General features: G+C 38.0%; 1 protein-coding gene across 4 annotated transcripts in view; it reads left to right on the top strand.

The window, feature by feature from the left end:
• The window catches only part of DGKB (diacylglycerol kinase beta), an 808737-nt gene that overhangs the window by 225514 nt on the left and 568154 nt on the right, over window positions 1–15069 (top strand). For all 4 annotated transcript variants that reach the window (XM_043462754.1, XM_043462753.1, XM_043462752.1 and 1 more), the window contains 4 exons: window positions 1117–1236; window positions 11795–11912; window positions 14667–14755; window positions 14837–14953. In XM_043462754.1, coding sequence (XP_043318689.1) covers window positions 1117–1236; window positions 11795–11912; window positions 14667–14755; window positions 14837–14953 — 444 coding nt within the window. The remainder of the gene's footprint in view (window positions 1–1116; window positions 1237–11794; window positions 11913–14666; window positions 14756–14836; window positions 14954–15069) is intronic.

Raw genomic sequence — 15069 nt, 5'->3', positions numbered from 1 at the left:
ACTCTTCAAAGATACTTATACTGTATTAGCACATCTAACTCTCACACCAACCCTTGGAGTTAACAACACATATTAGAACTATGCAGCCAAGAGGTAAATGTATTACACATACTGTGGAGAATGGGATACTGTATGCAAGTCATCTTTAGAAAAGAAATCTAATCCGAATGGTCTGATTGTTTAACTTCTTGGCTCTATTAAGTTCTGATAGGCAATTAGAAGCGACTTAATTCCCCTGCCCCATACCACTTAGCAAAGAATTATTTCAGCTCTTTGCCATGAAGTTAATTTGTTCAGTCATTATCTGGCATATATTTGAATTAAAAAAAATAATCTAGAGACAGCAATTAAAGATCACTTTCATCCATAAATTAAAGATACCTTTTTGTTTGAGTGCTGCCATTCATGTGACAAAATATTAAAAAGTTAAGCAATTATGTCTAAAGTTGATCAGTGTAAGTAGTCATGTTCTAGCAATCATAGCAAAACTACTATTATTCTCAATGACAGGACTGACATTGTACCAAGTTATCTAGATAGTTATTCCAACTTTCCAATTAACTGCTGTTTTGTGTGTAAAGTGTGAGCCCGTGCATATGTGGGTGTGCATACTGAGTCATGTCCAACTCTTTGCGACCCTCTGGACTTTTAACCTGCCAGGCTTCTCTGTCCATGGAATGTTCCAGGCAAGAATACTGGAGTGGGTTGGCATTTCCTTCTCCAGGGGATCTTCCTCACCCAGGATTGAACCCGTGTCTCCTGCACTGGCAGCTGGGTTCTTTACCACTAACACCACCTGGGGAGCAGTTCGCTGCTGGTCACAGTTTATTGGGCTTTCCTGGTGGCTCAGATGGTAAAGAATCTGCCTGCAAGGCAGGAGACCCGGGTTCGATCGCTACCCACTCCAGTCTTGTTGCCTGGAGAATCCCGTGGACAGAGGAGCCTGGAGGGCTATATAGTCCATAGGGTCGCAAAGGGTCGGACACTCCTGAAGCAACTTACACACACTCACACACACAGTTTATTATAATCAATTCATTGTAATACTTGGTTGTGTCACATGAAACTTATTGTACTGATTCATTTTCAAATTTTTCCTCATCTCCTCTATTCCAGATCCTCCATGAAATGATGGAAGAAATTGACTATGATCATGATGGAACAGTCTCTCTGGAGGAATGGATTCAAGGAGGCATGACAACAATTCCACTCCTTGTGCTCCTGGGCTTAGAAAATGTAAGTATTTACATAGAGGTGTAACCTGGTGGTAGGTCAGTGGAGTTCTCTTTTATACATTTTGATTATAAATTCATCTATTTTCTACAATTAAGTGTTTATTGAGTGCCTGATCCTTCTAATATGTATGACACTGTGCGATTTAACAGTAGCTCCTTGTAGAGTAATACTTGCCATGAATATATTAGTTCATTTTAGGTATTACCTTATTACTTAATACATGATTACTCTCTTTCCCCCACTATTTAAAGTGCAATCTAGTTTAAAAATTATTGACCTCATTTTATCTAATGGAAGAAACACCCCAGTATGACTGCATGCTATGGTTCTTACCACACGCCATCAATTTCTCTACTTCCTCTCCTCATGAAGATGATCTAGTTTATTGATAAACAAACCCATAAGTGGGGGAGCCAGGTATGATCGAGGTGGTTGACTATATATACATGTAAGTGTATGTATGTTTTGGACTTGGGCTTCTCTGGTGGCTCAGATGTTAAAGAATCTGCCTGCAATGCAGTAGACCCGGGTTTGATCCTTGGATCAGGAAGATTCTCTGTTGAAGGAAATGGCAATCCACTTCAGTATTCTTGTCTGAAGAATCCCATGGACAGAGGAGCCTGGTAGGCTACAATCCATGGGGTCGCAAAGAGTTGGACACGACTGAGTGGCTAACCCTCCACAGTTCTCCATATGTATTGTTGTTCAGTCGTGTCCGACTCTTTGCGACCCCATGGACTGCAGCACACCAGGTTCCCCTGTCCTTCACTATCTCCCAGAGTTTGCTCAAATTCAAGTCCATTGATGCAGTGATGCCATCTAGCCATCTGATTCTCTGCCGCCTTCTTCTCCTCCTGTCCTCAATCTTTCCTAGCATCAGGGTGTTTTCCAGTGAGTCGGCTCTTTGCATCAGGTGGCCAAAGTGTTGGAGCTTCAACTTCAGCATCAGTCCTTCCAATGAATATTCAGGGTTGGTTTCCTTTAGGATGGACTGGTTTGATCTCCTTGCTGTCCAAGGGACTCTTGGAGTCTTCTCCAGCACCACAATTAGAAAGCATCAATTCTTCGACAGCCTTCTCACATCTGTACATGACTACTGGAAAAACAGTAGCTTTGACTATACAGACCTTTGTTGGCAAAGTGATGTGTCTGCATTTTAATATGCTGTCTAGGTTTGTCATAGCTTTTCTTCCAAGGAGCAAGCATCTTTGTTTTTCCTTACATAGCAGTAGTCTGTCAAAGTTTTTCCTTCTAATCCTGTTAACATTTTCTCATGTCACTGCCTCCAGTGGTAATTAAAACTGGTGGTTTGGGGAATAATATACCAACCTAAGATCAGAATGTGATATCATAGTGACTTTGAATCTAGAGCTTACTACCCCAGTTTGGTTGAATTTCGGTAATAGTTAATTTAAAAATTCAATACTAGATTTTTATACTTAGCTTTAATAAACAAGAATTAACTATCACATTCAGAGAGTATCATGTTAATTAGATTCAAAGAGCATTACTTATGGAAAGCAACATGGCACATAGAATAGTTAGAGTTCTGAGATGCAAGATCATAGTGTTCATTGCTTCTCTGCTGACCCCTAGACTTTTCATACTTTTTGAAGTATTTATGGATCTGGCTGCCCTGAGTCTGTGTTGCTGTGTGTGGAATTCTCTAGTTGCAGAGAGGGCTCCTCTCCAGTTGCAGTGCCTGGGCTCCTCACTGCAGTGGTTTCTCTTGTTGCAGCTTCCATTCTCTAGAGCAGCTTCTGAGGTTGTGGCAGCTGAGCTTAATTGCCCTGCAGTGCTGGGGACTTCCTGGACCAGGAATTGAACTGGTATCCCCGGCATTGCAAGACGGATTGTTATCCACTGAACCGCCAGGGAAGCCCCTTTCATACTTCTTGCTACCAGCAATAACAGTTTTTCAAATTCAAGACTCTCCTATAGTTAACTTAAGATACCCAATTTTTAAGTCAGTTCTCAAGAGCTCTTGCAGTCTGTGTAAAATGTGTGATAGTGTGTAAAAGTATGTTGTACAGATTTACATATTATTTTGGGAATGTATAAATGGGCTTTGAGACGGTGGAATTTGTCTGTTTCATCTGGATCTTCAAATTCTTTTACATTCAGGTTAATCTTATGGGGCCCATGGGATTTTAGAAATGGTCAGAGGAGGGAAAAGTAGAATTACTAATAGATGATAAATAGGAAATTAATCTTAAGGTAAATAACTTATTAAAACAAAGATAATATAGGCCTTTTAATAGACACATAGTTCCACATTTTGAGAATTAATGAAGCAATAATTCTTGTGTCTGATGTTCTTATACTATACATAACCTAGTATCTTGTTGTAATAACTTACTATGTATCTCTGCATCAAAAATATTTGTTTCATTATATAATATACCTTCTGACAAAAGCATATGTAAATCAGAATATTGGGTGAAAACAGAAAATAAACTGACAAAATCTTAACTTCAGAAGGTTTGGTATATGTTCTGTACTGAAAATTAGTTGGCAAATGACTATTCAATATGTTCCAATGATAGTGGTTCCCAAGAATGGAATTTTTTTATTTTTAAAACTAAAATGTTTTTATTTTAAACATTTATGGAAATTCTAGTATGAGAGAAGATTTAGGAATGAGCAAGTAAATTATTTGATAGTAGCAGGTTTGACAGGAAACTGCAGAATTGGAAACATCTATATTTTTAATATCCCAGAAAAAATTTGAAATAATATTTTTCTTTGGAAGACATTGCTTACAAATTTTTTTACAGCTTTACTAATAAGTACAGATATTTGTGAAATTATGAACATTGCCTGGGTAAATATAGTCCACAAATCTGTGTGAATGTTAACTAGAAATATTTTAAACAAATATGGCATACCCCTGATTCTAGAGGGCTTCCCTGGTGGCTTAGAGGGTAAAGAGTCTGCTGCAATGTAGGAGACCAAGGTTTGATACCTGGGTCGGGAAGATCCCTTGGAGAAGGAAGTGGCAAGCCACTCCAGTATTCTTGCCTGGGAAACCCCATGGACAGAGGAGCCTCGTAGTCCATGGGGTCGCAAAGAGTCAGACACGACTGAGCGACTTCTCTTTCTTTCCTTCCAGTTTCTAGCAGCAACTTTAATTCAGCGGAATGAAAGTTCTTTGCCATTAATTTCCATCAGGCTAATGTTACATAATTTACTTTATATTGATATTCTTAGATTTATAGTGTATGTGTTTCATTAAAAGATTTTGGGGAGTGGTGCTTAATGGGAGAAATTAATTCAGGGTTCAGAGAAACCTGAGCTGCGTTCCCAGTGATGGCCACTAGATGGCAGGGCTACATTGTTTAACATTTGTAGATGGACTATGAGATTGGATGTTTTCCCTGTGAAGAGCAATTCTGAGTGTTTTCTTCACTTCTTAAAAAAAAAAAAAAAAAGCTGATGTTTTTAAAATTGTCTTTTATAAAATGGATAAGCCATTAACTATATTCACAAATCAGAGCATCTATTTGTTAAAAAGAGCTTTTTAATTCCCAGACATGGTAAGTATTTTACAAACCAGGAATGACACAATGATAACTGAGTGATGAGGCCTTTTCTTTTTAGTAATTGAGATTTATTTCCTTTTCTGTAGGCGATTAATGTGCTAGATGATTACCTGTAGAGAATTTAATTCAAGGAGCCATTTCCCCCATTCCTCACCCCCTACTTTGACTTATCAGATTAGAAGTCTAAAAGTTTTAGGTCGAATTCAGCCACTTAAATATAAGGCCCGTCCTATTACGTTGTCCTATATATTCTTGTCTATTGTCAATTATGAGCCCAGGGAGCAGATGCTAATTGATAGTGCATGTTAAATACCACAGTGTATTTGAAAATGACCACGGTGTCCTCCCCCAATTACACAGATAGAATATTGTCCTGGGAAAGCAGTCCTCACTTGTAATGTTAGGCAGAGCAGTTGTGATTTTACTGTAGTTCAGTTTTCTCCACCAACAAGATATTTAAAACTATGCTGTTTTACATTGTACCTATTTTGGTGCCAAAATCAGAATCGTAGTTTATCAGAACCTTGTTCTTTATCAAATGCTAGAGGGTAAGAATCATTTTCTTTCCCTTAAAAGAAGTCCTTCAAACTTCATGAGACCGAGTATAAATGGTATAGTCTCTCATTTTGGGGGGGCATTTGATTACAATAAAAAATTTATGTATGAGACTGAGTCATTCTTCCTTCAGCACTCATCTCAATTAAGAATTTTTTTTAAAAATCTTACTTTAAATGAATAAAAAATTTTAAAATAACTGTGTCTAGCAATAAACTCTGAATGATGACAAAGTTTGGCATTTAAAGGAGAGATAGCAAGTAGATTAAACTTTGTGGGTCATAAAGTCTCTTTTGCAACTGCCTGACTGCCACTGCAGTGCAAAAGCAACCACAGGCAGCAACTAATTGAGAGAGCAGGGCTGTGTTCTTGGTTTCTTTTTTTCCATTTATTTTTATTAGTTGGAGGCTAATTACTCCATGGCTGATTCATGTCAATGTAGGGCTGTGTTCTTATAAAACTTTATTTACAAAAACAGCTTGTTGGCTGTGTTTGACCCAAGGACCATAGTTTGCTGACCCCTGACTTATTCTATTGTTATTATGCCATATCACAAATTACATATTATATATTCTGTCATAAAACACAATGAATTTTAACTGGTTTTAAATCATTTTGGAAAGAGAAGTCTGATTTTTTTTTTTTTTTTTAAATTAGATTAGATCATTCCAGTAAGGACCAGTGAAGAGATGATAGAATGGCTGTTAACATTATCAAATTGGCCTTCACCCTGACTTGGTTTGGAGAAGGAAATAGCAACCCACCTCCAGCATTCTTGCCTGGGAAATCCTGTGGACAGAGGAGCCTGGTGGGCTACAGTTCACGGGGTCACAAAGAGTTGGACACAAATTTAGCGATTAAACAACAACTGGCTTGGTTATGAACTAACCAGGTGATTTTGTGCTAGACGGTCATCTTCTCTGGACATGTTAAAAGAAGTTAGTCAGGAATATCCCTTTCCTTTTCTAATATTCTTTCAGTTCAAACGTTTGTTGTACTAGATGAACAAGATGATTAATGATGCTGTGAGCGTGTCCTAAGTTGCTCAGTTGTGTCTGACTCTTTGCGAACCTTTGTACTGTAGCCTGCCAGGCTCCTCTATCCATGGCATTCTCCAGGCAAGAATGCTGGAGTGGGTTACCATTTCCTCCTGTAGAGGATCTTCCCAACCCAGGGATCGAATCCACGTCTCTTATGTCTCCTGCATCGGCAGGCAGGTTCTTTACCACTCGTGCCTGGGAAGCCCCGATTAATGATGCTCCAGTTCCTGAAATCTTTAATCTGGGATCATTGTTAGATTTTTCAAAGAAAATTCCTAAATTCACACTATCGTAAAAACTGGAATACAGATTTAAATAGAAGCCTGGCTTAAAATAAGAATACCTTAAATTCTTAGTTTGGCATTGTTGGTGCCAAATCTGGCCTGTGTGATTTTTGAATGGTTATTTATTTTGATTTCTTTATTTTTGCTCAGAGTCCTGGTTTTTAAGCCCTATAGGCAGTTTACAGTTTAAACTTTGCCATTGTTTGAAATGTTTTGGTATATATATTTTTGTGCCTGGTTCAATAAAGTAAAAGTATTGTTTGGTTGGATTTCTGATGAAATTTGTCCCCTGGTGACTATGAAGGGAAAGCAGAAGATGATGTATTCTTCTAAGCTGTATTGGAAAAGTAATGTTTCACACTCTATTTTTTTAATTTGGTTGCATTGTTGCTCTGCTGTTTATACATTGCTCAATCAGGAAAGGAGTTATGAAACTGGATAAATGCAACCATTCTTGAGATTCCACATCGGGTCATTCAAGGAAAATAACCATGTGATGTTACAGTCTGTTGAATCAGCATTTGAAACCTAAGATTATCAGGGTCTGAGCCTGACTTCAGAACGTGCTATCTGGAGAAGGCCAGTTGGTTGTAGCTCTGCTTAGAATTTTAAAACTTCTTTCTACATTTTCTTTTTGTCTAAAAGAGCAGTTTCTTTTGTATTGTTATAATTTTTGGAGACCTTGAACAGAAAAGTAAGGTAATTTAATGGTGCTTATTGTTGATTGAGTTGGAATCCATTTGCAACATTAGCTCTCTATGTATTTTAATTGAGGTCAGTTGAAATGAGCCTGGCAGGGGGATGGGAGCATTCTGGCTTTGATATCAGTGAAATTTCTCCATGAGATCTTTAGAAGATGTGTGTGTGTGTGTGTACGTGTGTATGTGTGTTAGTTGCTTAGTCGTGTCCGACTCTTTGCAACCCCGTAGACTGTAGCCCACAAGGCCCCTCCGCCCATGGGATTCTCCAGGCAAGAACACTGGAGTGGGTTGCCATTTGCTTCTCCATCTTTAGAAAATAATGATATTTATAACATCCCTAGTTCACTTGAGCACTGTGTGCAATCCTGGGGGTATTTAGGGGAAAAAAGCTAAAACTTTACAAATCACTAGATAAAGAAATAGTATCAATATTTTCCAAAGAACATTCTTCTCTTTGAAACTTCCTTTTGACTTAAAATGTCAAAAGGAGTTAAAAGGTGAGGAAGACCCGGATGCCACTCTGGATTTTCCTGGATTTCATTAAACATTTCTCTGACATCAGCACAGAACTGAACTACTTCATTATAAAATACAGTGCTTACTAAATATCAGGAGTACATTTTTATTAAGAGTAATGTCTAATGATGTAAAAAAATAGGAGAACACAATTTTTATGAAATAAACCATTTTAAATCTACAAACATCCTTCTCAAATCTTTTAGCTGAAATGCTGGGATGTTACACAACTCAAGCCAATGATGGTAATAATATTTGCTGTTTATGTAACACCAATCTTCTGAGGAGCTAAACTGACTTCACAGGTATTGTATAATGAAACCTCACACCATGGTCTGGGCGAGGAAAGTGGTAACTGTCATTTTATTAGAGAGGAAAATAAAGGTGAAATGGCTTATCCACATTTTCATCAGAGGCCAGGAATCAAGCCTTCCAGATTTGCTCTTCATTGCTTTTTTAGAAAAATGAATTCCTTTCTATGACAATAAATATTTATTTGCAATAGAAGTACTAATAGGCATATGCTGTCCCCGCTGATGGAATAGAGTCAGGGACCCATCCCCGCCTCCCCCACCAAGTTTACCATCTAAATAAGACAAACAAGACAAGACACGAAAATACAGAGCGTTGGAGTGTAATTTGCACTGCTGAGAAGCAGTTGGCTCCTGGTTTCAATTTCTTCTCTTGAAGTCGCATACATATTTCATCCTTTGCATAGTTTGGCAATGTATCCGGCTAAGAGCTATAAAGCTATTTAATTTGTTTTTTGGTAAAGCGTTTTATGTCTGGATAATGGATTTGTACATCAGTGGCAGCCTGTAACATGGCTAAGTGTTCTGATTGACAGAACACCCACGTTCAGACTTGTTTATTTTTTGATAAGGAAAATGCCAGCTAACTTATCCATATGTGCTCTTCAACGGGAGGAGGCTTATTCACATGTAATGGACACTCATTTAAAAATAAAATGACAGGGATTATGAGAACAGTAATACATATGAGAATTAAATTTTCCTTTCACTTTTTCACTTAGAAATGATTTTTAAGCATTGATTCAATAATGCTTAATGCTAAATTTATCAATATATTTAAAAAAAATTATCCTCTTGATCTTTTAGTATCAGGCTACCTTATTCTTATTTGAAGGAATAGAAAAATTTTAAATACAGATAGTTTATAAACTATATCAGAATTAAGCAAATATATAAAGTTTTCCCAACGGGGCTTCCCAGGTGACTCGGTAAAGAATCTACCTGCCAATGAAGGAGATGCAAGAGTAACAGGTTCGGTCCCTGGGTTGGGAAGAACCCCTGGAGAAGGAAATGGCAACCCACTCCAGTATTGTTGCCTGGGAAATGCCAAGGAGAGAGGAGCCTGGCAGGCTACATGGGGGTCACAAGGAATCGGACATGACTAACCACACACTCGCGTAAAGCATTCCATTCATATAATGAAGATACTAGAAATTTTATGACTCAAGCAAACCAGAATTGGATTTAGAAATTACTACAAAATCTATTTCTTAAATTTTGGGGGAAGAAATGAAACCCCATTGTCTTGAGATGTCCCCTCCATGACACCCTCTGCAGAAGTGCTTTTGTGGAGACCTTGTGAGTCTTTTGTCGGGAAAAGGAAGCTGAGTATTATCAAGAACTGTGAAGGTTCTGAGAGTTACCTACTTGTATGTGAACAAATGAACTTGCCACAGTTCTGTGGGTGCTGGCAGAGGACATGAGTGTCTGGGTCAGAAACCAAGATTGTTCTCTCACAGCAAAGAAGCAGTAGGAGTCTCAGAGCTGATCTAGTTCTCCAGGCCTGCAGAGTCTCTTGGGGTGATGCAGAGAGGCCCAAGTAACACGACATCAGAGCCAAGAACCCTCTGGCTTGGGGTAACTAAAGTGAAGGCAAAAATGTTAGCCACTCAGTCATGTTCGACTCTGCAACCCCGTGGACTGGAGCCTGCCAGCTTCCTCTGACCACGGGATTCTCCAGGCAAGAATACTGGAGTGAGTAGCCATTTCATTCTCTAAAGGATCTTCCCCACCCAGGGATCAAACCCCGGTCTCCCGTGTTGCAGGCAGATTCTTTACGGTCCGAGCCACTGGGGAAGCTATTATCACGTGCAATAAACAAGCTTGCTTAACCTTTGCCTGTAAGAGGCATTATTTTCATCATATCAGACTGTAAGTAAACCTGCCCTCTGCTCTGGAGGGAGATATGTCTCTACAATGCAAGGCTCTACGTTGTTGAAAGAGGACAGTTCTTCTGCTTACAAAATGTGCAGATGATCAAGAGACCCATGGAGAACTGTCTCCCAGGAAGCATTTTCGTCAGTTCTTCTGCTTACAAAATGTGCAAATGATCAAGAGACCCATGGAGAACCATCACCCAGGAAGCATTTTCGTTAATGTTTCATATTATGATGCAAATTTGACATTTCTGGTTCTAATGTAAGAATTAGTTTCTATGAATTTAATTGAATGCTTCAAATCTGGTGGATTATGTCTTGACTAGGAATGGGAAAAAGTGGTTAGGAAGCATTACTATTAATATTTTATTATTTAGAGAAACAAGATGACCGGGACATGTTTATATTATCTCACTCCCACAGAATTTGTATTAGTGACTCAGCACATAATAGGTGCTCAAAAAATTATTAGATCTGTGTGTTCTAAGAAATATGGCAACTTGACTGACCTGAAGAACTGAGACCTACCATGGTTTCTATAGAATACCAATAAATGATGTCTAAAATTAATCTGAGTTGGATACAATTTGGTGAATGATGTACAAGGAGTACATATTAATACAGAAAATGATGGTGAGAAAAGTAATAAATATATAATATCTTCATTTAATATCTTGACCTCCTTGTAAGGAATTCAAGAGATTTGTAAGCATCCTTTTATTTTGTTTTACTTCAGTGTTGGACAATACAGATGTAATTAAGTATCTGATTGAGTATAGCTATTATGATATTATATAGAATTTCAGAAGAATAAGTGACAATTACGGTTTTGCCAAGATTTTGCATTAATTAAACTCAAGATTTTATTGTGGCAAAGAATGATAGAGATTGTTGCCATTTTTCCATGAAATTAAGTTCATTCATATATTTTTTTTCTTTTCTTATAAACATTCATGTTTTGCAAAACAGAAGTAAATAAAAAATTAATTAGAGCCTTACAAATACTTATTTTTTTAAATTTAACTATTGGAGACATACAAAAATATATGCATGTAAATTATGACATGTAAGGAATCCCCCAACTGAAGCCTTAGAATACCATCAGTAACTTACTTTTAAGTCTTATGTTTTCATCCCATCCTACTCCTCTGCTTCCTTATAAGGCCTAATCACCATCATGAAATTTGTATATTCCTACTATTAAGCAAGGGTTTGGAGCTACCCTGGTTGCTTAGTCGGTAAAGAATCTGCCTGCAGTGCCGGAGACCCAGGTTTGATCCTTTGGTCTGGAAGCTCAAGTGTTAATATATTCTGTCTAGGTTTTCACCTCTCAGAATTTTCCACTCAAGAATATTTTGTCTTTCTTTATTCACGTATTTGTTTATGGAATTGTCCTAAAAGTGAAATATCCAGGTGAGGCGGACACGCCTCTGTTCTCAGGAGTGCACGGTCGGTTGGGCCGACTGTGACGCTGCTTCGGGACCTCCTGTTGAACTGTTGACATTAGATGAGAACGTGTGGGTTGCTGTAGCATCTGAGATTTGTCAGCAGGATCTCATTCCACTAGAGCACATGTGTTTTTCTAGACTTCTGTGGCGATCTTGGAGAAAGTCAGGGATGAAATAACAGATTGTCTTCAAACGCTGCCGTCCAGCTCTGAATTTTATTGGCATTTTCTTATTCCACTGTTTATTTCATTAAGTGAAATCTGTTTCTCTTACGTCCCGTGCAGAACGTGAAGGATGATGGACAGCATGTGTGGCGACTCAAGCACTTTAACAAACCTGCCTACTGCAATCTTTGCCTGAACATGCTGATCGGCGTAGGAAAGCAGGGTCTCTGCTGTTCCTGTGAGTATGCTTGCCTTGCCCGGACACCATCACCTCCGGTGAGGAGAGGTTGATTTCATGGCACAGTCGTGTTTGTAGACAGAGTCAAGAAATTAACCTGACCCTTCCTGTACCTATGATTTATGTCTCCCAGTAGTATGTTTCTGAAGGTTTAGGTCATTCTAGTTTTAACTTTCTTCAATTTTGGAAAACCCTCTCCTTGGGAAAGGAAGAAGGACATTTTCCAACTCACAAGCCCTTTTCTTTCCACTGTAATTTAGTTTATTCATGATTCTCATTACTTCTGCCAGTATTAGGAAAATATCCACTGGTCTCTCATACTTATGTCTTACATTTATTCGTATTTGTCCTTTTTTTCCCAAGTTAGCTGCTTTATTCACATTGTTTTCCTGTAATGAGCGTATTCCTTTCAGTCTTTTAAAAATAATAACTTGATCAGTTTGCACTCAGATTAAGAAATCACAAGGAATAAAAACTAATCTTGTACCTCAGACACATGAGTTTTAATTCTATCATGGAGTTCTTCATATATGGTTAATGGGTATTAGAATGCAAAGTTTCACCTGTTCGTGAATTGAGGTCATTATTTTTATTTCAGCACACTTATCTTTACAATATTTATGTTATTCTACAGAATACTGCCCACTAGAATTTTCAGATAGTGCTTGCATCAATTTACAAAAGGCACTTAAGAATTTTTAAACCAACAGCATGTATGCCTGAGGAACTTTTGCATTCTGTGATACTTCTGCTAAAACAGGGGGAATCTGAGTTCTCCTCACTAAGGGCGACTTTGTCTTAGTCCAGCACGTTGTCCAGCCACACTCTTTTCTGCAGTGTATGTTTACTGAACCGGTCAGGTTTATTGGATACATTCCATTTTTGTGCATTTATAATAAATCTAATTTCTTACCTGGCTTCCATATAATACATAATTTTCAGATATTAATTTTAGCTAATGGCTTCTTTGGTAGCATATTTGGGAGAAGACTTTCAGATTTTTTTTTTTTCAGATGTTTTATTTGACATTAAAAACCATATTTTAGGACCACTTTTAAGTGTTTAAGGACTTTTAAAAAGTAACATAAAATTACCTCATGCCACTTCAGAGGGCTGTTTCTGGTGGCCACATTTAAAAGGCTGGTTACCCCAGAACATTCTCCATGTACAAAGGAAGTAATTTGTTTTCAAGGCTTTATTATTTTTAAGGAAAATAACTTTTGCAGAGTATTTTCTATTGATGGGACCTTATGAAACAAAATGGTAATTCTCAAATAATGTGGGCAGTGTCATGTAAGAGTGAGAATCTTACTCACAAATTTTAACTGGTAGGTGTAGCAAACGTAATATACAACATTATTGCCACTAGGGAAGAGAAGAGGAACTGTTTTCTTCCTCACTGTTGCCAAAGGAACTCACAGATGTGGGGAAGAGTTTTACTATATGAAGTTAGTATTTTTTCATTCTAATTCCATGCAGTGGTTAATTTCTTTTTGTTTTATTGAGAGAGTTACCTGGTTGCTTTTTTACTTAATTTTTATTCCCTGTATTTATGCATTTGTTACTCTTAATTAGAAACCAGTATTTTATTAAAGAATATCTTTATAAGACCCCGAGTTATACTCAAAATCAAGCCATGCACTGATTTACAGATGCCCATAACGTGTATGTGTTGGCTTTATGTCGCATTTTACACACCCACACCCCCATATATATCTTTGTATTTGTGAATATATTCATATTTGTGCTTAGTCGCTCAGTCGTGTCTGACTCTTTGAAACTCCATGGACTATAGCCTGCCAGGCTCCTCTGTCCATGGGGATTCTTCAGCCAAGAATACTGGAGTGCGTTGCCATGCCCTCCTCCAGGGAATCTTCCCAACCTAGGGATTGAACCCAGGTCTCCCGCATTGCAGATGGATTCTTTACCATCTGAGCCACCAGGAAAACCCATACACATTTGCATATACATATTAATTTTGTGTGTGTGTATATATATGTATGTATATATATATTTACATACCATAAAATACATATATACATAGACATGTATATCTTTGTATATGTGTATATATACACATTTGTATATGTATATTAATTTTTGCAATCATATATCACAAAATGCATATATACACACGTGCACACACACACACACACACACACACACCATATGCTGTCTAGCAAAGGTTTTTCCTTTTGGAGACAGATTGCCATGATGGCTATGAAGGATGAAGTTTAACTGAAGGCCTGGCATGTATGAGGAAATCTATTCTCTGGAAATAGACTAACCAGCTATTTAAGATTTAGATAAATCAATAGACAAAACAGCATAAACTCATGGGCTTTTACTCCCATGCCTGCCAGCTGCTCTCATGCCTATACTCTGTAAAATATAGATCTTTTCCTTCTAACAAATGACACCAAGCCATTTGGCAGTCATCAATTTGTCTTTAATATTTTTGTCATCTGGGAATTATTGTGAAAAATTTGAGTAAGGCCTGATTTAATTAAGCATTTCCTGCTATGCCATGATAGAAGAGTCTTGGTTTTTCACATGCATAATATTTCCTGTACTAATTGGCCTTTTGTATTCCATGGTAAAAACAGTAGACTTGGACTTTTTCTTGATGTCGCTGATTGGATTGATTAGGGAGCAGAGGCTATGAAACAAGGTTCTGTTAATGTCATTCTTTCTCCGTAAAATTGGAGTCTGGGCCAGGATGAGCTCTAAATTTGCGTACATGTTTTCTTTCAGTTTGCAAGTATACAGTCCATGAGCGCTGCGTGGCCAGAGCGCCTCCTTCATGTATCAAGACTTACGTGAAGTCCAAGAAGAACACTGATGTGAGTGATGGCCCTGCTGGCGTTTGGAGTGTGTTGTTTCTGGATGCTTCTTCTCACTGCAGTGCTCTCGTTCTGTTCTAGGTGATGCATCATTACTGGGTTGAAGGCAACTGCCCAACCAAGTGTGATAAATGCCACAAAACGGTCAAATGTTACCAGGGCTTGACAGGACTGCATTGCGTTTGGTGTCAGATCACAGTGAGTAACATCGGAGAATATGTCTCTGCCGTTCACTCTTGATGAAGACGCTGTATCCCATGCTCTCTGATGAGTCTTAGAAGGCCATCTTGAATTTTAGACTAAGTCCAAGTTAG

Source organism: Cervus canadensis, chromosome 3 (assembly GCF_019320065.1).
Source record: "Cervus canadensis isolate Bull #8, Minnesota chromosome 3, ASM1932006v1, whole genome shotgun sequence".
In the NCBI taxonomy this organism is placed as follows: domain Eukaryota; kingdom Metazoa; phylum Chordata; class Mammalia; order Artiodactyla; family Cervidae; genus Cervus; species Cervus canadensis.
This window is presented reverse-complemented; position numbering and strand designations above follow the sequence as displayed.